Source organism: Dermacentor variabilis, chromosome 6 (assembly GCF_050947875.1).
Source record: "Dermacentor variabilis isolate Ectoservices chromosome 6, ASM5094787v1, whole genome shotgun sequence".
Classification (NCBI taxonomy): domain Eukaryota; kingdom Metazoa; phylum Arthropoda; class Arachnida; order Ixodida; family Ixodidae; genus Dermacentor; species Dermacentor variabilis.
The window spans coordinates 5811346-5835886 of NC_134573.1; the positions used below are offsets into that span (position 1 = coordinate 5811346).

At 47.7% G+C, this 24541-nt stretch overlaps 1 protein-coding gene across 3 annotated transcripts in view; it reads left to right on the plus strand.

Annotated features, from left to right (window-relative positions):
- The window catches only part of LOC142584592 (protein 5NUC-like), a 761070-nt gene that overhangs the window by 20834 nt on the left and 715695 nt on the right, over positions 1–24541 (plus strand). For all 3 annotated transcript variants that reach the window (XM_075694708.1, XM_075694710.1, XM_075694709.1), the window contains exon 2: positions 23417–23554. In XM_075694708.1, the coding sequence (XP_075550823.1) occupies positions 23417–23554 (138 nt within the window). The remainder of the gene's footprint in view (positions 1–23416; positions 23555–24541) is intronic.

Below are 24541 nucleotides of genomic sequence, written 5' to 3' on the forward strand. Positions count from 1 at the left end.
AGAAACAGATGCATGCACATCAAAGGCGGTTGCGCGAGAAGTTAAATTGAGCATCCTGTTGGTCCTATTTTGTGCGAAATTTTTTTTTCTTTTGTTGAAAGGTCTAAAAAATTAAATTATGGTTTGCATTATGAAACATCGTTCCAGCGCACAATTGAACACTGACGAGAAGAGAAAGATAACACGAACGCCGGACTTCAAATGAATTTTATTCATGGGAAACAGGGCTTTATGTACACAGGGAGAGGGAGTGGAGGGCTGATACTTCACTTCAGTTCACTTTATTACCTTAAAAACCTCATTAGAGGGGTGTTACATAAGGGGTGGTTAATAACAAAAATATTAGAAACAGGCGTTCATTTTGAGGTATGAGTGACAACAGCTTCAGTAAAGGCAGATGGGCTTGTGATGGCTGCGATGGCGTGTGGAAGGCCGTTCCAGTGCCTTGATGCTCGAATAAAAAATGATGCTTGAAAATTGGTGGTCCGGGCACGTGCGCGTGCAACTTGAAGCGTATGACCGGTTCGATGAGATATGTATGAAGGGGGCGTGATGTACGGTCTGTGATTTAGGTAGCTGAAAAAAAATGAGCGCAAGAGAGAAAGGGTGGCAACCTGTCGACGGAAAGAAAGTGCTTCTAAGCCAGATTGCGCTTTCATCGATGAAATGCTGATATCGTATGAATATGAAGATTGAAAGAACCTAGTAGCACGATTTTGCACAGCCTCAAGTGCATTTATGATATAGATCTGATGCGAATCCCAGATGGGAGATGCATATTCAAGTTTCGATCTTACAAATGATTTATAGGCCAACGCTTTTACTTGTTGTGGGGTATGACGCAGTTGTCGCCTAAACAAATCCCAGTGTTCTATTAGCAGCTGAGATTATGTTAGTAGCGTGCAAGCGCGAGGACATATCACAAGATAGGTTGACACCGAGGTATTTGAATGATTGTACTGATTCTATTGGAACATCAGCAATGGAATAGGTAAATGTGAGGGGGTTACGGCTGCGAGTGAAAGACACGAGTTTACAATTGTTGGGATTTAGGTTCATTAGCCGGCGATTACACCATTCTTGTACATTATTGAGATCGTTCTGGATAAGTGTGTGGTCAGATGTGTTAGTAACGTTGCGGTAGATTACACAATCATCTGCAAACATGCGAATGTGACATAATACATGCGTTGGTAGATCGTTAATATAAATTTAAAAAATAAGTGGTCCCAAGACGGATCCCTGGGGGACGCCTGATGTTACGGGGAGTGTGCTAGAATAATGGTTATTAACACAAACAAACTGAGAACGGTTAGTCAAGAATACTTCTATCCATTTTAGAACGTTGGGGTGTAAATTTAACTGAGACAATTTTAGCAGCAAACGTTTATGAGGAACTATGTCAAATGCTTTTGCAAAATCCAGGAATATGGCGTCAGTCTGAAGGTTATTGTCGAGGTTAACATGCAGGTCGTGAAGGAAAATTGCCAGCTGTGTTTCGCAAGAGTAACCTTTTCGAAATCCGTGCTGACAAGGGTGAAAAAAAAAACAGATTGAGTCTAAAAAGTTCATAATATGCGAGTATATGACGTGTTCCATGATTTTGCAGGGGACACTAGTTAATGATATAGGACAATAATTTAATGGGGTGTCTCTGTAGCCTGATTTGAAGACTGGAACGACCTTGCCCACTCTCCAGTCGGATGGTAAGGTGCCTGTAGAGAGTGACTGCGAAAACAACAAAGTTAGGTATGCAGCAGATACATGGTTAATATTTTTAAGAGTTTGGAATTAATATCATCTACACCTGCTGACGATGAAAGCTTGATGTTATCAATAATCGAAGTGATTCCGTCTGCCGAGAATATAATTGGCGACATACGCGCAGTTATGTTAGTAGATGTGGGAAGATCTGGAGTTGAAGTCTCGTTAGTAAATACAGAGAAAAAGGCTGCGTTAAAAATGTCAGCACAGTCGCTGTCGCTGACCACTTCGCCATGTGCATTTAACACGCTGATGAACGCTAATGTGCATTTAACACGCTAATAAACCCTCCTGAGGGTTTATTATTTGCCAAAATTGACGAGGGCTGTTCGTAAGCATTTTAGGCAGTTCATCGTGGAAAAAGGATAATTTAGCTTTCCGTATAGCCCTCAGATAATCGTCCTCGGCCACAAAATATTTCTCCCAAGCAGAGGGGTGTCCGTTTAGTTTGTCTGAGCGCAAGGGACGTTTCTTTTTGTTTTCAAGTAGTGAACCATGGCTTGTTACGATTTCCGCGGAACGTTATTCTCGGTATGAACTTATCAACGAGATCACCTAGTTTGTTTTTAAATATTTACCAGTTTTCATTAATAGAGCGCGTAGAACAGAACCTCACGAACGTAGGAAGAAATGTGCTCAGATCACTATTATTGCATCGTAATTACCTTTATTGTACAGGCGGATTGCTTTGCTCATTAAATGGCGTTTCACGGGTTCAAACGAAAATGTGGCGTGAATTACTTTATGGTCGCTGAGTTCAGGTAGATATTCTATTGATGATAAGCTTTCCGGATTACTGATTAGGATGAGATCTAAGATGCTAGAAGTGCTCAGTGCAACGCGTGTAGGTTCTGATACAAGTTGGGTTAAATTGAAATTAAGGCAGAAATCCACAAAATCTCTGGCGGGCTCACTGCCCATCGTTATGGGGACGTCATTGCTCCAATCTATTTGAGGAAAGTTAAAATCACCAAAAAGGAGGGCTTCTGCTTGCGGGTGTTGATTACTAAGGTCACTCAAACTGTTATTAAGTTTAAATGAGAAATTTGGAATATTATTCGGAGGCCTGTAGCAAACACCTAGAATGATAGTATGGGGGAAGCATGAACAATTAGCCGTAATACTTCAAGATCAGAAGTGATATTTTTGGCTACGCATCACGATAACTGATGGTGCACAGCAATCAGTACACCGCCCCCCCGCATGCCTTTGCGATCCTTTCGGTATACATGAAATTCCGGTAGGTCGGCCAGTACTTCTGTACCTGTTATATTTTCTGTTAGCCACGTTTCGGTGATCACCATTATATTACTTTTGAATGATAAAACAAGGTTGGAAAAAGCTTCACGTTTGGGAAGGCAACTGCGTGCGTTGGCAAAGATTACAGACAATGATATGTTAGATTTGGGCTTGACAGTGTAGCAGTAGTTTTTACGATGGGGAAACTGCTATATTATTTCTTTGACAGACTGCGTTTGCTCGTCGAAGACGTAGCGCTATGGCCCATATGCAGTGTTTTGAATCGCAAAGAAAAAGGTAATAATTTGCTTTTCGCGAAAGTTATGAGGTGCCTGCGAGCGTCTTGTACGGAACGAGTGAAGTCCTCTCCAACGCTGAAGCTGGTTCCTTTGAACTTGCGGCCGTTAGAAAGAATCAATTCTTCTGTTTTATGGAAGGTGAATTTTACTATGACAGGACGGTGGCGGTTAGTACCTGTGCGATGACCGAGACGATGCGCGCGCTCAATTTCCTTCAACTCGATACTAATATTCAGATGATCGTGGCATAGCTTGATCATAAGTTGCTCGGTCTGGGCAAACGCCTCTGATCCAGTTGATTCAGGGAGGCCATAAAAAATAAGATTATTGCGTTGTAACTGGTTCTCGGCGTCATCAATACGCGTTCCAAGCCTGTGTACCATGGTGGCCACTTGAGCGGTAGACGTCTTGACGGTTTCAATGTCAGAGCGCAGGGAGACAAGATTTTGATAATGCCCCTCTAGATAAGTCATGCGTTTGCCCATATCAGCAATAGCTTTGTCCGTCGACAATAAATGAACTTTCAGGTCTTGAACCTGACTGATTAATTGCGACTGTCCAGCAAACAACTTCTTCAATTCAGCTAGTAAAGCGTTGGATTCCGGCCCCGGGTTGCTTTCTATATCGCCCGACATCATCAACAAAGCGCGAATTACATGAGAGCACTCAAGAGCGACAAGGCAGCAGTGCGGGCTCGGCAGCTGAAGCAGGAAATAATTGCTAGATTTCTTACAAAAAAGACTAACCTTTACCAAGCTGCATGACAAGAGTGAATGGTTTAGCGATCTGCGTCTGTGCACAGCCGCCGAGCCCACAACGCGGCGCCGGTAGTGCCTGCTCTTTTGTAGTTGACCATGACGTTGATGTCGATGACGACAGGTTCGTCTATGCTGCATCGAGCACCACCGTCTTCAGTAGCGGTGTCATCGAAAACTCAGATCCGCCGCTCCCGACGAAATCCAGGGGCTTGAAGGGCGGTGCAGTTGAAAAACCAGGGGCGCACATCAGGGACGGGTGACAGGCAATCCTGTCAGTTTCACCTGACGAAGTACGATATTGCTGCGGGGCTGCCAGGGAAGCCGTCACTAGGGCTGGAAGCAACAGGCGCACGAATGCGCGCTGAGACACCTGCATGACAAGAGTGAATGGTTTAGCGATCTGCGTCTGTGCACAGCCGCCGAGCCCACCTAGTGCGCCGGACCACTCAAAAATATTTTCTTGATCTAGGCACCAGTCATCAGAGGTGTCAAACCAAAATAAGAAAAAAAAGAAAAAAATTTCCCACTCTTTTTTACATCACTCAGTACAATCTTGCTCCTCTCCCGCCCTACCTAGCTGATTCGACACACCCGTTTGCCCTGAGATAATCAAGTTCTTATTTCCCGAGTACAACACAAGGAGAACTGACACAGTAATCGTTTTCATTGGAGATACAAAACGCTTCAAAAATTTCCCGGTTTTTCTGATTGGTATATTTGCGCAACACACGTGTTCGTTTGAAAAGCGCCTTGCATGCTGGCTTGTGCGAGCACCGGCAAATGTGGTCGGCTAAATGACCAGCGCCACTTAGTGAAGTAGCATTGCTGCGATGCTCTAACAAGCGTTCATTCAGACAGCGCCCGGTTTGGCCAACATAGCATTTCGCACAGGCGAGGGGAATACTATACACAACACCGACGTCACATTTAACGAGGGCTTTGGTGTGCTTTATTTTGCAGGCTGGCTCCTTCTGGGATTCGTTTACTAGGCGACACATTCGTCCCAGCTTTTCCGGTGCTGAAAACACAAGACGCACCCCGCACCTATCGCTAACCTTCTTGAGGCGGTGAGACACCTGGTGCCAATAGGGCTCTACGACAGGGCGCTTTTGCGGGCGTGCGTGTTTTTCCAGCCTGCGCCTCCCACCAACCTTTACCTCGCTAATCTGGCTCTCTACCTCCGAGGCCACGATTTCTCCGTGGAACCCAGCCTTCTCCAGACGTCTTAGCTCGGCGTCGACGCTGTCACGAACTTGATGTTCGCATGACTTCTCTAGAGCAGAGCGGATGCAGTTTTTTGCTATAGCTCTTTTTACGAGCTTGGAGTTGGCCGACTGATAATTCAGAATTTGTTTTTTCGACCGTGGCTTGTACTGCCAGCACACGCGCGCTCCATGAAAAATAAGACGCAAGTCGAGGTACTGAATGCGACCATCTTGCGGCAGTTCGTGCGTGAACTTCATGCCAAAGGCGTTACTAGCGAAAATATCGAGAATGTTACTTATACTATGCCTTTACGTGAGCATCAGTCGTATTCATTACCACGAGGTAATCGTCGACATATCTAAAAACTTTCTGCACGCCTGCGTTGTAGAGGGACGCTTGAATGCGCTTGTCAATACTTGCTAAGAAAATATCGCTTAAAAGCGGTGCTAGGCAAGAGCCGATGCACACGCCTTCTTTTTGAATAAAACAGCTGTCATTAAAAGTTATAATGGTGGATGAGAGATAAAAGGATGTTAGCTCTACAAAATTGTTGGTTCATAACCCTCTCATGTTTTGGAAGGCCACTGGTGCCATGTCTTCAATGTGGCTTCTAACCGCGCTCAAAAGCTCAGGATGAGGCATTGAGTAAAACAAATCTTCTACATCGATACAAAATGCAAACCGATTTTGACACGAGGTTTCACAGCCAGAAATATATTCAATAACCTCGGTAGAATTTTTTACCAGAAAAGGGTCTTCTAGCGGAATGGTACTAAGGTGCTTCTGCAGATACCTTGACAAGATGCCCTGCCAGGAGCCCTTCTCAGTGACAATAGCCCTGAACGGAACAGATTACTTGTGGGTCTTTACAGTAAAGAAAACACTCAAAGACACAATGTCAGCAGCATTGATGCTCTTTCTTAATTTCTCTGGGTTGAGCTCTTCGCATAAAGCAATAGCCTTTTTCTTCACTTGAGCTAAAGACACATTCACTGGCACAAAGTTTTTTGCTTTGGCATCACAACAAAGCCGCCCTCTTTGTCCCCAACTAATAGATTAAGATCTTTGCTCTTCAAGTAGTTAACAGTGAATCTGACAGGTAATTTTGGAGCAAAAGGCGCACCTCTATGTTGCAGTGACTCTACGCCTTCAGCTACACATCGCTCGTGTTCATCTGAACTGGCTGCCGCGGCCACATTTCTGACTATAGACAGCATTCGTACCGGTTCTTCTTTAGGCTCGATACAAAACTTAGGATCATGGCTTAGCACTGCTGCAACCCTTTCAGACAAGTCACACTCAGCGATGCAGGTGACTTGCTTTGGAGCAACTTGCTGTCGCACTTGCGCTTTCTTCAACGCACACAGATTTCTAAGACACATGCTCCACAAAAATTCGGAAGCCCTCGTGGCCTCACGGTTCAGCGTTCGTAAAAGTGGGTCACCATTCTGTCCAGGCACTAACGAAGCGGAGTAGCTGCGCAGGCAGTTCTGCAGGTGTCTGATCTGTCACCACAGGTCGAATCGCATAATCTTCATTATCCTTCTTGAATGTTGCGCAGATGAGAAGCACGGCGCAAACAGGGCATGAACACCAGGTAGGACAAAACGGTGGTCCAGAGCAAACGTGAGCTGTCTTGCACGGCATGTGGTCACTGCTAAAAGGTTGACAGGGGTCGAGGAATCGTTTGCACATGAAGGAGGGGGGGGGGGGGGGAGAAAGGGCCCAATGTACTAGAAAGTATATCGCTAAGTATGGATAGCTGGGCTAGTTGGTTATGATTAGCATTATGAAACATCGTTCCAGTGCACAATTGAACACGGACGAGAAGAGAAAGACAACACGAACGCCGGACTTCAACTGAATTTTATTCATGGAAAACAGGGCTTTATTTACACAGGGGGAGGGAGTGGGGGGGCTGCTAGTGCGCAGGACCACTCAAAAATATTTCCTTGGTCTGGGCAACAGTCCTCAGAGGTGTCAAACCAAAATAAGAAAAAAATTCTACAGAGATTATTGTATATTTTTCTGGCTGTGATACCTCGTGTCAAAAGAGGTTCGTATTTTCTATCGATGTAGAAGATTTGTTTTACACATTGCCTCATCCTGAGCTTTTCAGTGTGGTTAGAAGCCACATTGAAGATATGGCACCAGTGGCCTTCCAAAATATGAGTGGGTTATACACCGACAATTTGTTAGAGCTAACATCCTTTTATCTCTCATCCACCATTATCTCTTTTAATGACAGCTGTTTTATCCAAAAAGAAGGAGTGTGCATCGGCTCTTGCCTAGCACCACTTTTAAGCGATATTGTCACGTGGTCGTGACGTCAAAGAACACAGTAGCAATACTGTGAAAGGCAAAACTAGCTTTTATTGGGCGAACCTGTGCCCACAAAACAGGCTACACTTAAAGCACATCGAGAGCGGCGAACACAGTCCGCGATAGTCGAAAGTCTGTTCAGCGCCTCAAGCGCGGCGGCTTTTATACAGCAGTCGTCGAATGTTCGAGACTAGTCGTTCGGACCCGCGTGCCTTCCACAAAGTTCAGCACCATTCGCGTCACGCGATGAAATCAGATAACACAAGGTTCGGCAATAACAGACAGCCGGGTAGAAGCATCGATAACTTTCCAGAAACTTCGGATACATGCAGACGCGTCCCGCGCTGGGCGATTACATTTGTTAGGCGGCGAAACGTGGTCGCCCGATAAAGATAAGTACACGTTTCAATACCCCCCTCTTAAAAAGCATCGACCCGATGCTGCATACAAATGATAGTAATAAAGAAAACCACCCGTAGCAAAGAAAACAAAAATAAGGAAGTTCGTCAGCGTCCGTAAAAGGGTTTCAGACGCTCCACGTGGATCACTTCAGATCGTGTGCGGAGGCGCTTTGAATGCGAAATTCCGTCTGGCACGACCTCATAGTCCAGTGCGCCCATACATCGAATGACCTTCTAGGGTCCGAAATAGCGGCGCAATAGTTTCTCACTCAGTCCTCGTCGGCGTATCGGCGTCCAAACCCAAACACGGTCGCCGGGCTTGTACTCGACGAAGCGTCGTCGGAGGTTGTAGTGTCGGCTGTCGGTCCTCTGTTGGTTCTTGATCCGTAGGCGGGCGAGCTGTCGGGCTTCTTCGGCGCGCTGGAGATAGCTGGCGACGTCAACATTCTCTTCGTCAGTGAAGTGGGACAGCATGGCGTCCAGCGTCATCGTCGGGTTCCTGCCGTAAACCAGCTTAAACGGCGTGATCTGTGTTGTTTCTTGCACCGCCGTGTTGTAAGCGAAGGTTACATACGGCAGGACAGCATCCCACGCCTTGTGCTCGACGTGCACGTACATTGCTAGCATGTCAGCGAGGGTCTTGTTCAGGCGCTCCGTGAGACCATTCGTCTGCGGGTGGTAGGCAGTTGTCCTCCTGTTGCTTGTCTGGCTGTATTGCAGAATGGCTTGGGTGAGCTCTGCTGTAAAAGCCGTTCCTCTGTCGGTGATGAGGACTTCTGGGGCACCATGTCGCAACAGGATGTTCTCGACGAAAAGTTTCGCCACTTCGGTTGCGCTGGCTTTTGGTAGAGCTTTACTTTCAGCAAAGCGGGTGAGATAGTCCGTCGCCACTACGATCCACTTATTACCGGATGTTGACATCGGAAACGGACCCAAAAAATCCATCCCAATCAGTTGGAATGGTCGGCGAGGAGGTTCGATCGGCTGTAGTAATCCTGCTGGCCCTGTCGGTGGTGTCTTGCGTCGTTGACACTCTCGGCATGTCTTGACGTAACGGGCGACGTCGGCGGTCAGACGCGGCCAGTAATACCTTTCCTGTATTCTGAGAGCGTCCGGGAGAATCCGAGGTGCCCAGCGGTTGGATCGTCGTGTAGGGCGTGCAGTATTTCTGGACGCAGCGCTGATGGTACAACAAGAAGGTAGCTGGCGCGGACTGGTGAGAAGTTCTTCATGAGCAGGTTGTTTTGTAGCGTGAACGAAGACAACCCGCGCCTAAATGCCCTAGGGACAACGTCGGTGTTCCCTTCCAAATACTCGACGAGGCCTTTTAGCTCCGGGTCTGCTCGTTGCTGTTTAGAGAAGTCTTCCGCGCTTATTATCCCAAGGAAGGCGTCGTCATCCTCGTCGTCTTGCGGCGGGGGATCGATAGGGGCGCGCGATAAGCAGTCCCCGTCGGAGTGTTTTCTTCCGGACTTGTATATTACCGTGACGTCATATTATTGCAGTCTGAGGCTCCACCGCGCCCGCCGTCCTGAAGGGTCCTTTAAGTTTGCTAGCCGACACAACGCGTGATGGTCACTGACGACTTTGAATGGCCTCCCATAGAGGTAAGCGCGGAATTAGCTGTAGCCCAAATGATGGCGAGGCATACCTTTTCAGTCGCAGAATAATTGCTTTCCGCTTTTGACAACAACCAGCTAGCACACGCTATCACCCGTTCAAGTCCTTCTATCCTCTAGACTAGGACGGCACCGAGGCCTAGGCTACTGGCGTCAGTGTGGATTTCGGTATCGGCGTCCTCGTCGAAGTGTGCAAGTAGAGGCGGCGACTGAATGCGTCGTTTGAGTTCTTGAAATGCCTTGGCCTGCGGCGTTTCCCACTTGAAGTCGACATCACGTTTGGTTATATGTGTTAGCGGCTCCGCGATGCGTGAAAAGTCATTGACAAAGTGCCTATATTAGGCGCACATGCCAAGGAATCTGCGCACTGCCTTCTTGTCGGTTGGCTGCGGGAATTTTGCGATGGCAGCTGTCTTCTGTGGGTCGGGGTGTACTCCTGATTTGCTGATGACGTGGCCTAGGATCAAAAGCTCATCGTAAGCGAAGCGGTACTTTTGCGGCTTCAGAGTGAGTCCTGATGACTTAATGGCCTCTAACACTATCGCAAGCCGCGTAAGGTGGTCGTCGAAATTTCCGGCGAAGACAACGACGTCATCCAAGTAAACAAGGCACGTCTGCCACTTCAATCCGGCTAACACCGTGTCCATTACGCGCTGAAATGTTGCAAGCGCCGAGCACAGTCCGAATGGCATGACCTTGAACTCGTAGAGGCCGTCTGGCGTGATGAAGGCAGTCTTATCGCGATCTCTCTCGTCGACTTCTATTTGCCAGTAGCCAGACTTGAGGTACATTGAAAAGAAGTATTTAGCGTTGCAGAGCCGATCCAATGCGTCGTCTATCCGTGGAAGGGCTACACATCCTTCTTCGTGATCTTGTTCAGTCGACGATAATCGACGCAGAAGCGTAGGGTCCCGTCCTTATTCTTCACTAGGACTACAGGAGAGGCCCACGGGCTTTTCGACGGCTGGCTGATGTCGACCAAATGGTGCGCGACGACTTGTTGCCTCGTTCTCTCGTCGAAACTCGGTAAGGGCTCTGGCGAAGTGGCCGAGCGCTCTCTTCGGTTATTATGCGATGCTTTGCAACAGGTGTTTATCGAATCCTCGATGATGTCCAAAAGCAGTCTTTGTATCGTCGGAGAAGACTTCTGATCGGTTGCTGCTTACTCATAGGAAGACTTGGATTTACCTCGAAGTCTGGTTCGGGGACTATGCTCATCGGGGCACATGCGGCTGAATCCGAAAGGACAAAGGCATTGCTGGTTTCCACAATTTCCTCGATATATGAGATTGTCGTGCCCTTGTTGATGTGCTTGAACTCTTGGCTGAAGTTGCATGGTTAGCATAACTTCCACTTGCCCTCCGTGGAGTCGAGCGATCCCTCTTGCGACGCAAATTTCACAGTCGAGCATTAGATGTTGGTCGCCCTCGATGACGCCTTCTACGTCACCGGGTGTTTCGGTGCCGACGGAAATAATGCTGGAGCGCAGCGGGATGCTCACTTGATCTTCGAGCACACTCAAGGCATGGTGACTACGACAGCTCTCCGGCGGTATCGCTTGATCTTGCGACAGCGTTATCGATTTCGACGTCAGGTCGATGACTGCGCCATGTCGATTCAGGAAGTCCATGCCGAGAATGACGTCTCGTGAACACTGTTGGTGGATAACGAAGTTGGCAGGGTAAGTCCGGTCATGAACGGTAATTCTTGCCGTGCAGATCCCAGTCGGCGTAATCAGGTGTCCCTCAGCTGTCCGAATTTGAGGGCCTTGCCATGCAGTCTTAACTTTCCTCAACTGGGCGGCGATGGGTCCACTCATGACGGAGTAATCGGCTCCTGTGTCTACTAAGGCGGTGACTGCGTGGCCGTCGAGAAGCACGTCAAGGTCCGTGGTTCTTTGTCTTGCGTTACAGTTAGGTTTTGGCGTCGGATGACGGCTGCGTCATGTTGAACTGAAGTTGGAACGTCGCGTCGTCAAGTATTCTTTTGTCGGTGTAGTCTTGGTTTCCTGATTTCGACGGGACGGCGGCGTGTCGTCATGTCGTCGAGGTAGACTCTTCGGTGTCTTCGTCGGCGGATCTTCGTCAGTTCGACGAACAGCAACGGCACCTCCATCGGTTGCTGCTTTTAGTTTTCCGGATATGGGATCGCTGACCGGCCCCGGGCTGGGCCAGTGTATGGTCGGCGCTGCGGCGACAGGTAGCGGCCTGGTGATGGCGAACGCGACGGTCATCGAGAGCTCCACTGAGTAGCGGCGAGGTAGTCGGCGATATTGCGGGGGTGTTCACCTTGCTGCGGGCGCGGAGCGTTCTCGGCGAAACCTCGCAGTCCCATCTCCCGTTATGGACATCGCCGGTAGACGCGACCCGCTTCTCCGCAGTGTTAGCAGAGCGGGCGGTGGTCAGGAGCGCGAAAAATGTCCGTCTTCCTCGTGTAGGTGCGCTGGGTGACGGGTGGTCGTGCTGGCGGCGGACCTTGACGGCGTGCGACGGCGGCGTAGGTCATCGCTTGCGGCTCAGGCTGCGGCGATTCAGGGGCTACTCCAAGTTGTTGTTGGAGCTCCTCACGCATGACGTCGGTAATCGAAGCCACTTGAGGCTGTGATGGTGGAAACAGCTTTTGTAGCTCCTCCCGCACGACAGCTCGGATAGTCTCGTGTAGGTCGTTGGTGGCCAGTGACTGAACTCCGGCGTAGTTTGTCGAGTTCGTGCAGTGGTCGACTTGCCGGTTTCGCATCTCGAGTGTCTTCTCGATGCTGGTGGCCTCGCGAAGAAACTCGTCGACGGTCTTCGGTGGGCTTCATACCATTCCGGCAAAAAGTTCCTCCTTCACACCACGCATCAGCGGACATTTCTGGGTTGGCGTGGTGGAACAGACGGCTCATTTCCTCAGTGAAGATCGCAATCGTCTCATTCGGCAGCTGCGCTTTGGTCTCCAGTAGTGCGTGGGCTCGCTCTTTTCTCACGACGCTTGTAAATGTTTGCAGGAAGCCGCTACGGAAAAGTTCCCAGGTCGTTAAGGTGGCTTCTCCGTTCTCGAACCAAGGCCTGGCCGCGTCTTCCAATGCGAAGAAGACATATCGCAGTTTGTCGTCGCTGTTCCAGTTGTTAAACGTAGCGACTCTCTCGTACGTCTCAAGCCAGCTTTTCGGGTCCTCAAAAGTTGAACCGCGGAACGTCGGAGGCTCCCTGGGCTGCTGCAGCACGACGGGGGACGCTGGGGCTGCCGTTGGGGTGGACTTGGTGGCCATCTACCTAGTCGTCTCAGGCAAAAGTCCGTGCTCCGGGGGCAGTCCTTGCAGCCTGCGGCTACTTCGCTGGTTCATGGCGACGTTCGTGTCTTCCGCGTGAGGGCTTGGTAATGGCTTTGTGGGGGCGTCCGGTACATGAACGCAAAGCACCTCCACCAGATGTCACGTAGTCATGACGTCAAAGAACACAGTAGCAATACTGTGAAAGGCAAAACTAGCTTTTATTGGGCGACCTGTGCCCACGAAACAGGCTACACTTAAAGCACAACGAGAGCTGCGAACACAGTCGGCGATCGTCGAAAATTTGATCAGCGGGTCAAGCGCGGCGGCTTTTATACAGCAGTCATTGAATGTTCCAGACGAATCGTTCGGACCCGCGTGCTTTTCACAAAGTTCTACACCATTCGCGTCACGCGATGAAGTGAGATAACACAAGGTTCGGCGATAACAGAGAGCCGGCTAGAAGCATCGCTAACTTTCCAGAAACTTCAGATACATGCAGGCGCGTCCCGCGCTGTGCGATTACATTTGTTAGGCGGCGAAACGTGGTCGCCCGATAAAGATAAGTACATGTGTCAATATTTTCTTAGCAAGTATTGACAAGCGCATTCAAGCGTCCCTTTACAACGCAGGCGTGCAGAAAGTTTTTAGATATGTCGACGATTGCCTCGTGGTAATGAATACGACTGAGGCTCAGGATAAAGGCAATAGTATAAGCTACATTCTCGATATTTTTGTTACTAATGCCTTTGGAATGAAGTTCACGCACGAACTGCCGCAAGATGGTCGCTTGTGTCTTATATTTCATGGAGCGCGCGTGTGCTGGCAGTACAAGCCACGGTCGAAAAAACAAATTCTGAATTATCAATAGGCCCACTCCAAGCTCCGGAGCCAGAATGACTGGCTCCGGACAGGCTGCCATTGGAATATGAACCTGGCAACGTTTAACGCTAGAACGTGATCTAGTGAGGCGAGTCTAGCAGTGCTGTTGGAGGAATTAGAGGGCAGTAATTGGGATATAATAGGGCTCAGTGAAGTTAGGAGGCCGAAAGAAGCCTATACAATTCTAAAAAGCGGGCACGTCCTGTGCTACTGGGGCTTAGCGGAGAGAAGAGAACTAGGAGTCGGTTTCCTGATTAATAAGAATATAGCTGGTAACATACAGGAATTCTATAGCATTGACGAGAGGGTGGCAGGTCTTGTTGTGAAACTTAATAAGAGGTACAAAATGAAGGGTGTACAGGCCTACGCCGCTACATTCAGTCATGATGACCAGGAAGTCGAAAGCTTCTATGAAGACGTGGAATCGGCGATGGGAAGAGGGAAAACTAAATACACTATACTAATGGGCGACTTTAATGCCAAGGTAGGCAAGAAGCAGGCTGGAGACAAGGCAGTGGGGGAATATGGCATGGACACTAGGAATAGCAGCGGAGAGTTATTAGTACAGTTTGCGGAACAGAATAATATGAGGATAATGAATACCTTCTTCCGCAAGCGGGACAGCCGAAAGTGGACCTGGAGGAGCCCGAACGGCGAGACTAGAAATGAAATAGACTTCATACTCTGCGCTAACCCTGGCATCATACAAGATGTGGACCTGCTCGGCAACGTGCGCTGCAGTGACCATAGGATGGTAAGAACTCGAATTAGCCTAAACCTGAGGAGGTAACGGAAGAAAGTGGTACATAAGAAGCCAATCAATGAGTTAGCGGTAAGAGGGAAAATCGAGGAATTACAGATCAAGCTACAGAACAGGTATTCGGCTTTAATTCCGGAAGAGGACCTTAGTGTTGAAGCAATGAACGACAATCTTGTGGGCATCATTACGGAGTGTGCAATGGAAGTCGGTGGTAACTGCGTTAGGCAGGATACCAGCAAAATATCGCAGGAGTGGAAAGATCTGATTAAGAAACGCCTATGTGTGAAAGTATCTAACCCTACAGCTAGAATATAACAGGCAGAACTTTCGAAGTTAATCAACAAGCGTAAGACTGCTGACATAAGGAAGTATAATATGGATAGAATGGAACATGCTCTCAGGAACGGAGGAAGTCTAAAAACAGTGAAGAAGAAACTAGGAATTGGCAAGAATCAGATGTATGCGTTAAGAGACAAAGCCGGCAATATCATTACTGATATGGATGAGATAGTTCAAGCGGCTGAGGATTTCTATAGAGATTTATACAGTGCCAGTGGCACCCTCGACGATAATGGAAGAGAAATTAGTCCAGAGGAAATCGAAATCCCAAAAGCAACGCCGGAAGAAATAAAGAAAGCCTTGGGAGATATGCAAAGGGGGAAGGCAGCTGGGGAGGATCAGGTAACAACAGATTTGTTGAAGGATGGTGGACAGATTGTTCTAGAGAAACTGGCCACCCTGTATACGCAATGCCTCATCACCTCGAGCGTACCGGAATCTTGGAAGAACGCTAACATAATGCTAATCCATAAGAAAGGGGACGCCAAAGACTTGAAAAATTATAGACCGATCAGCTTACTGTCCGTTGCCTACAAACTATCTACTAAGGTAATCGCAAATAGAATCAGGAACACCTTAGACTTCTGTCAAGCAAAGGACCAGGCAGGATTTCGTAAAGGCTACTCAACAATAGATCATATTCACACTATCAATCAGGTGATAGAGAAATATGCGGAATATAGCCAACCGTTATATATAGCTTTCATTGATTACGAGAAAGCGTTTGATTCTGTCGAAACCTCAGCAGTCATAGAGGCATTACGGAATCAGGGTGTAGACGAGCCGTATGTAAAAATACTGAAAGATATCTATAGCGGCTCCACAGCCACCGTAGTCCTCCATAAAGCAAGCAACAAAATCCCAATAAAGAAAGGCGTTAGGCAGGTAGATACGATATCTCCAATGCTGTTCACAGCGTGTTTAAAGGAGGTATGCAGAGACCTGGATTGGGAAGAATTGGGGATAAAAGTTAATGGAGAATACCTTAGTAACTTGCGATTCGCTGATTATATTGCCTTGCTTAGTAATTCAGGGGACCAATTGCAATGCATGCTCACTGACCTGGAGAGGCAAAGCAGAAGAGTGGGTCTAAAAATTCATCTGCAGTAAACTAAAGTAATGCTTAGCAGTCTCGGAAGAGAACAGCGATTTACAATAGGCAGCGTGGCACTGGAAGTCGTAAGGGACTACATCTACTTAGGGCAGGTGGTGACGGCGGATTCGGATCATCAGACGGAAATAATCAGAAGAATAAGAATGGGCTGGGGTGCGTTTGGCAGGCATTCTCAGATAATGAACAGCAGGTTGAAATTATCCCTCAAGAGAAAAGTATATAATAGCTGTGTCTTACCAGTACTCACCTACGGGACAGAAACCTGGAGGCTTACGAAAAGGGTTCTACTCAAATTGAGGACAACGCAAGGAGCTATGGAAAGAAGAATGATAGGTGTAACGTTAAGGGATAAGAAAAGAGCAGCTTGGGTGAGGGAACAAACGCGAGTTAATGACATCTTAGTTGAAATCAAGAAAAAGAAATGGGCATGGGCAGGACATGTAATAAGGAGGGAAGATAAGCGATGGTCATTAAGGGTTACGGACTGGATCCCAAGGGAAGGGAAGCGTAGCAGGGGGCGGCAGAAAGTTAGGTGGGCGGATGAGATTAAGAAGTTTGCAGGCATGGCATGGCCACAATTAGTACATGAACGGGGTTGTTGGAGAAGTATGGTAGAGGCCTTTGCCCTGCAGTGGGCGTAACCAGGCTGATGATGATGATGATGATGATGATGATGATGATGAAGCTCGTAAAAAGAGCTATAGCAAAAAAACTCCATCCGCTCTGCTCTAGAGAAGTCATGCGAACATCAAGTTCGTGACAGCGTCGACGCCCAGCTAAGGTGTCTGGAGAAGGCTGGGTGTCACGGAGAAATCTTGACCTCGGTTGTAGAGAGCCAGATTCGCGAGGAAAAGGTTGGTGGGAGGCGCAGGCTGAAAAAAGACGCACGCCCGCAAAAGCGCCCTGTCGTAGTGCCCTATTGGCACCAGGTTTCTCACCGCCTCAAGAAGGTTGGCGACAGGTGCGGGGTGGGTGTTGTGTTTTCAGCACCGGCAAAAGCTGGGACGAATGTGTCACCGAGTAAACGAATTCCAGAAGAAGCCAGCCTGCAAAATAAAGCACACCAAAGCCCTCGTTGAATGTGACGTCGGTGTTGTGTATAGTATTCCACTCGCCTGAGGGAAATACTATATTAGCCAAACCGGGCGCTGTCTGAATGAACGCTTGCTAGAGCATCGCAGGAATGCTACTTCACTAAGCGGCGCTGGTCATTTAGCCGACCACATTAGCCGTTGCTCGCACAAGCCAGCATGCAAGGTGTTTTTCGAACGAACACGTGTGTTGCGCAAATATACCAATCAGAAAAACCGGGAAATTTTTCAAGCGCTTTGTATCTCCAATGAAAACGATTACTGTAATAATAATATTTGGGGTTTTACGTGCCAAAACCACTTTCTGATTATGAGGCACGCCGTAGTGGAGGACTCCGGAAATTTTGACCACCTGGGGTTCTTTAAGGTGCCCCTAAATCTAAGCACACGGGTGTTTTCGCATTTCGCCCCCATCGAAATGCGGCCGCCGTGGCCGGGATTCGATCCCGCGACCTCGTGCTCAGCAGCCCAACACCATAGCCACTGAGCAACCGCGGCGGGTAACGATTACTGTGTCAGTGCTCCTTCTGTTGTACTCGGGAAAAAGAACTTGATTATCTCAGGGCAAACGTGTGTGTCGAATCAGCTAGGTAGGGCGGGCGATGAGCAAGATTGTACTGAGTGATGTAAAAAAGAGAGGGAAAATTTTTTTCTTTTTTTCTTATTTTGGTTTGACACCTCTGGTGACTGCTGCCTAGATCATGAAAATATTTTTGAGGGTTCCTGCGCATTAGCAGCCCCCCCCTCCCTCCCCCTGTGTACATAAAGCCCTGTTTTCCATGAATAAAATTCAGTTGAAGTCCGGCGTTCGTGTTGTCTTTCTCTTCTCCTCCGTGTTGAATTGTGCGCTGGAATGATGTTTCATGATGCTAATCATAACCAACTAGCCCAGCTGTCCATACTTAGCGATATACTTTCTACTACATTGGGCCCTTTCTTCCCTCCTCCTTTATGTGCAAACCCTTCATCGACCCTTTCAACCGTTTAGCAGTGGCCACATGCCGTGCAAGGGAGCTCACGTTTGCTCTGCACCACCGTATTGTTCAACCTGGTGTTCATGCGCTGTTTGCGCCGTGCTTCCCATCTGCCCGACACTCAAGAAGGATTATGAAAATTATGCGATTCGAGCTGTGGTGACAGATCAGACACCTGCAGAACTGCCTGCGCAGCTACTCCGCTTCGTTAGTGCCTGGACAGAATGGTGACACACTTTTTCGAACGCTGAACCGTGAGGCTACAAGGACTTCCGAATTTTTTGTGGAGCATGTGTCTTAGAAATCTGTGTGCGTTGAAGAAAGCGCAAGTGCGACAGCAAGTTGCTCCAAAGCAAGTTACCTGCATCGGTGAGTGTGACTTACCTGAAAGGGTTGCAGCAATGCTAAGCCATGATCCTAAGTTTTGTATTGAGCCTAAAGAAGAACCGGTACGAATGCTGTCTATAGTCAGAAATGTGGCAGCGGCAGCCAGTTCAGATGAACACGAGCGATGCATAGCTGAAGGCGTAGAGTCACTGCAACATAGAGGTGCACCTTTTGCTCCAAAAGTACCTGTCAGATTCAATGTTAACTACTTGAAGAACAAAGATCTTAACCTATTAGTTGGGGGCAAAGAGGGTGGCTTTGTTGTGATGCCAAAAGTTCTGTTCCTACAGAAGGCAAATGAGGCTATCGCAAAAAACTTTGTCCCAGTGAATGTGTCGTTAGCTAAAGTGAAGAAAAAGGCTATTGAAGACCCTTTTCTGGTAAAAAAAAAAGAAATTCTACAGAGGTTGTTGAATATTTTTCTGGCTGTGAAACCTCGTGTCAATAGAGGTTTGCATTTTCTATCGATGTAGATTTGTTTTACTCATTGTCTCATCCTTAGCTTTTCAGCGCGGTTAGAAGCCACATTGAAGACATGGCACCAGTGGCCTTCCAAAACATGACTGGGTTATCAACCGACAATTTTTTAGAGCTAATATCCTTTTATCTCTCATCAACCATTATCACTGTTAATGACAGCTGTTTTATCCAAAAAGGTGTGTGCACCGGCTCTTGCCTAGCACCACTTTTAAGCGATATTTTCTTGGCAAGTATTGACAAGCGCATTCAAGCGTCCCTTTACAACGCAGGCGTGCAGAAAGTTTTTGGATATGTCAACGATTACCTCGTGGTAATGAATACGACTGATTCTCAGGATAAAGGCAATAGTATAAGCAACATTCTCGATATTTTTGCTTTTTACGCCTTTGGAATGAAGTTCACGCACGAACTGCCGCAAGATGATCACATCCAGTACCTCGACTTGTGTCTTATTTTTCATGGAGCGCGCGTGTGCTGGCAGTACAAGCCACGGTCGAAAAAACAAATTCTGAATTATCAATCGGCCCACTCCAAGCTCGTAAAAAGAGCTACAGCAAAAAACTGCATCCGCTCTGCTGTTGAGAAGTCATGCGAACATCAAGTTCGGGACAGGGTCGACGCCCAGCTAAGGCGTCTGGAGAAGGCTAGGTGCCACGCAGAAATCGTGGCCTCGGCGGTAGAGAGCCAGATTCGCGAGGTAAAGGTTGGTGGGAGGCGCAGGCTGAAAAAAGATGCACGCCCGCAAAAGCGCCCTGTCGTAGGGCCCTATTGGCACCAGGTTTCTCACCGCCTCAAGAAGGTTGGCGACAGGTGCGGGGTGCGTATTGTGTTTTCAGCACCGGAAAAGCTGGGACGAATGTGTCGCCTAGTAATCGAATCCCAGAAGAAGCCAGCCTGCAAAATAAAGCACACCAAAGCGCTCGTTGAATGTGACGTCGGCGTTGTGTATAGTATTCCCCTCGCCTGAGGTAAATGCTATATTAGCCAAACCGGGCGCTGTCTGAATGAACGCTTGCTAGAGCATCACAGGAATGCTACTTCACTAAGCGGCGCTGGTCATTTAGCCGACCACATTCGTCGTTGCTCGCACAAGCCATCATGCAAGGCGTTTTTCGAACGAAGACGTGTGTTGCGCCAATATAGCAATCGGAAAAACGGGGAAATTTTGAAGCGTTTTGTATCTCCAATGAAAACGATTACTGTGTCAGTGCTCCTTCTGTTGTACTCGGGAAAAAAGAACTTGATTATCTCAGGCCAAACGGGTGTGTCGAATCAGCTAGGTAGGGCGGGAGATGAGCAAGATTGTACTGAGTGATGTAAAAAAGAGTGGGAAATTTTTTTTTCTTTTTTTCTTATTTTGGTTGGACACCTCTGGTGACTGCTGCCTAGATCATGAAAATATTTTTGAGGGTTCCTGCGCATTAGCAGCCCCCCCCTCCCTCCCCCTGTGTACATAAAGCCCTGTTTTCCATGAATAAAATTCAGTTGAAGTCGGGCGTTCGTGTTGTTTTTCTCTTCTCGTCCGTGTTCAATTGAGCGCTGGAACGATGTTTCATAATGCTAATCATAACAAACTAGCCCAGCTGTCCATACTTAAATTATGGGCAGCTGGGCAGCCCGTAATTACTTGCTGACAAAAAAGACAAGCGTGTTTGTGACAAATGCGGAGACGAACTTACAGCAACCCACATTTTACTCTCCTGCATGCAACTTGAGACATTGAGAAAAAAAAATATTTTACGCCATTTTACAGCGAATGCATTCCTTTTCATCCTTCATTGATTTTAAGTGAAGATGCACTGGTTGGGACAATTCATGTATTTAGCTTTTTAAAGGAAACCGGTTTTCTTGAAAAATTGTAAAGCCTGGCCTTGTTCTCTTTTACAACCAGAGACACAGCATATCCACCTTCTCATATCTGAGAATAATGCTGAGGTGTTTATTTAATTTGTTGGAATCCTCGGGGTCTTCTACCAGAAAAGGATCTTTTGAGGTTACCCAGCTTTTCCCTACATTATACCTTGCGATTGGTGCATGATGGCCTTAGTAGCTTATGCGCCATTAAACTCAACATTAACAAGGTAAGTATTATTGACCGCCCGTGGCAACCGACGTGATTCATTACATCAAGACTTGCCGAGACTGTCAGCGACCCAAGATGCCACCAAGAAGGCCAGAGCAGTTGCTACAGCCTATTTAACCTCTTTGCCGGCCATTCGTGCAGATTGGGAACGACTTACCGGTGCACTTTCTGACGTCTACATCCAAGAATAATGGAATCATGATGGCTGACGACTACTTTACCCGCTACACTGATACGAAAGCATCCGTAGTGTGACCGAAGTGGCAATATTCTTCATTGAGAACATTCTGATACGACATGGGGACCCAGAAGTCCTCATCACCGACATAGGAAGTGCTTTTGCTGCAGAGATTTGTCAGGCCTTCATGCAATGCAGCCGGACAAGCCACAAGAGGACAACTGCCTACCAACCACGGACGAATGATTTTATGGAGAAGCTGAACAAGACTCCGCCGACATGCTGGCAATGTACGTCGTTGCCGAGCAGAAGACGTGGTGTGCTGTCCTTCCGTACGTAACTTTCGCTTAGAACAGGGCGGTGCAAGAAATAACCTACAGTACATCACGCCGTTCAAGCTGGTTAAGAAAAGCGGCGACGCTTGAAGCCATGCTACCGCACATCACTGGCAGACAACCTCGACATCGCCGCTTAACTTGAGCGTGCTGAAAATGCCCGACAGCTCGCCCGCCTGCGCATCAAGAACCTGCAAAGGGCGGACAGCCGGCACTACAATCTGCAACAATGCAACTTAGAGTACCGGCCCGACAACTGTGTTGAGGTTTCGACCCAAATACGCCGACGAGTACTTAGTGATAACTATTGCGAGGCTATTTCGGACCATCTTACACCGACGATTAAGCGTGTAGATGTGTGTTCGTGCCCGACGGCATTAAACGATGATAGCTGCGCTGTGCACGATGGAAAGTCATCCGCAGAGTGCACCTCAAGCCAATCGAAGCACGCTAACAGAGTGTGAAAATTTCAATTTTACTTGCTTCGTAAGTTTCTCTGTTCTAAATTTTCTTCGATTTTCCGTTTACAGCGTCGGGCGACACTTTAAGCACGGACAATGGCGCGTGTACGTTGTTTATGTTTGTGGTCACCATTCCTTAACCGGCCCACAAATGTTACAAAAGTATGCCGCTGCGCATGATGTGTTTTTCCGTCATCGAAACTGGCACGAATGTCGTCGCTAATTCTATCGGTCACCAGAGCTCAAAATTCGCGTCCAGAAGGCAGTGCCGTAACGCACAGCCTGCAGGTTAGAAAAAGCAATTTTCAGTCAGACGTGCTTTAATTCCGCGTCGCCAAGGGTACCGCTCATTCTGAGGCGCATTTGTCGAACGTCTGACCTGCCTGGGTGGCGACATGCTTGAAGGCATGCGCTCGTGGGAACAGGCAAAGCTAAAGAAAGCTTGGCCGGACGCACCCGGTCATATCAACGACGTAGGAAAAAAAATTCACGTAGTAGTGGCGGTGAATAACACAGCTTTAAAACTGAACGACAGAACTAACTTCTTATTGGGTGGACATATGCCCACAATAGCAAGTTACACTGAAAGCACAGCAATGGTGGCGAACACAGTCGGTGATCGTCAAAATCTGATCTGCCGGTCAAGCGCATCGCTTTTATACACGAGTCATTGAAAGTTCCAGAGCAATCGCTGGTGCCCGCGTGCCTTCCTGAAAGTTCTACACAATTTGCGTCGCACTTGCAATCAGATTACACAAACTTCGGTGACAATAGAACCATCGATGACTTTCGAGAAACTTCCTAAACACGCGGGCGCGTCCCTCACTGAGCGATAACATTTGTTAGGCAACGAAGAGCGCTCACCCGTAAAAGATAAACAAGTCCACGTGTTCATACGGGTGAGTGTCTGTCAGCATTCAATGTAGCTCACGATTTCGGTAGCGTAGCTAAAGGACGGCGTCAGGATTAGTTATCAGGACATTCAGACTGCCTTAGAGCTACATGACCAGGACTGGTTGTCTATAGCAAGTTTTTTTTTGTCTACTAGAGGACAGGTCTTCAGGTGTACCAGAGTTGCAATGCTCTTTAGCTCTACCATGTCGCGATATTAGAAGAAAATTGCAGTAGAAGAAAGTTTAGCTAGCACGGCTGCAAATGCAGATAGTGGTATTGTGGACGGTAAGGGCCTACAATTGGAAATTATACCGTGTTTATGCTTATGACAATGCAACAAAAAAGAGAATATTCAACCGAGGTGTCACGCTATATGAAAAGAAAATGTTGTTTATTGATTGGTAATGACTAGGCAAAATTCACGCCGGGACATGTTGCCGTCTCCGCTGGAACAGCCCAGAACACTTAAATGCTGAGAATGTAAAGCTAAATAGGGACGGTTGGTCTTTATTTTTTACTGTGATGTGACATTATTGAGACCATCTCAATATGACTGGTTCGCATCTCACTTGGTGTGCAGGTGATGCGCGCCACGGCGTCTGGCGCCAACGTGCTGTTCCTTAACAGCGGCGACTATTACCAGGGAAGCATCTGGTACTACTTCCTTGGCGCCCAAATCGTCGTGGATGCCGTCAACTACCTCGCTCATGATGCAATGGTGGGTGACTCAGCTTCGCAAGCTTCTTTGCCATAGCAACCTTGGTATTCACGTCGTATCGAGGACATTATGTTCGAACAACCACAGTTTCCAGCCATTGAATTACTACTGCTGCATATCACCAACGTTGTGCACCATGAGGCAGATTTCGTTGCCTTGCTTTTGACGGCAGGGTTGTGCGGCTGTATTCCTTTCAGTACAATCACAGTTCATGAGAAACTTGCATCCTTTAGGTTTCGCACCTAGCAATGATGTCTCTCACGCTCCCTGTTTTGCTAAATACTCGTTAGAAAGGACCGCGCACATACTTACGTGTCGGTGAGCGAGTAATTCTCTTGGTGAATGAGATCAAGACAACTGTATGCGCGGAACGACATTAATGTCACCACTACTGGATGAAACAATCGGTGTTCTCATAGCGAGAAGTTTTGTCCACGTGATGATAAAAAACTAAGAACATTGGAACAGTCTTCTGCAAAACGAAATAAAGATGTTAAAGTAGGCAGCGGAGCAATATCACGGAGGATCTCAATATGTATTTGAGTGATGCGTTAGACGTTATCAAGATGATGTGGTAATTATTGGCAATGTACTCTATTAAGCCGGGACGTTGACTAGAACTCGATGCAAACACAGTGGTTTGGAAATAAAAAATTATGAGCCATTCCACTCTATGAAAGTGGATGACCAGCGAAGCTGTTTAGCACACGACACAGAGGTGACACAGAATTTTGAACAAAGGTACGAACGAATTTACCATGATTTTTCTATACATTCGCGTGGACGACGGAACCGCCACCCCGAGGAGCCGGGGAAAAACTAGACACGCATGACGTTTCGACCCGTCCACCACCACGGGTGTGCAGAAGGAGCATGAAAGGAGACACCCAAGCGCTTAGAACACCGACAAATAGAGGGCGGTGCGAACGTAGGCATGGCCGATGCTGGTCAAAGTGGGCTATCTGTTCTTATCAGTTTAATATTGAA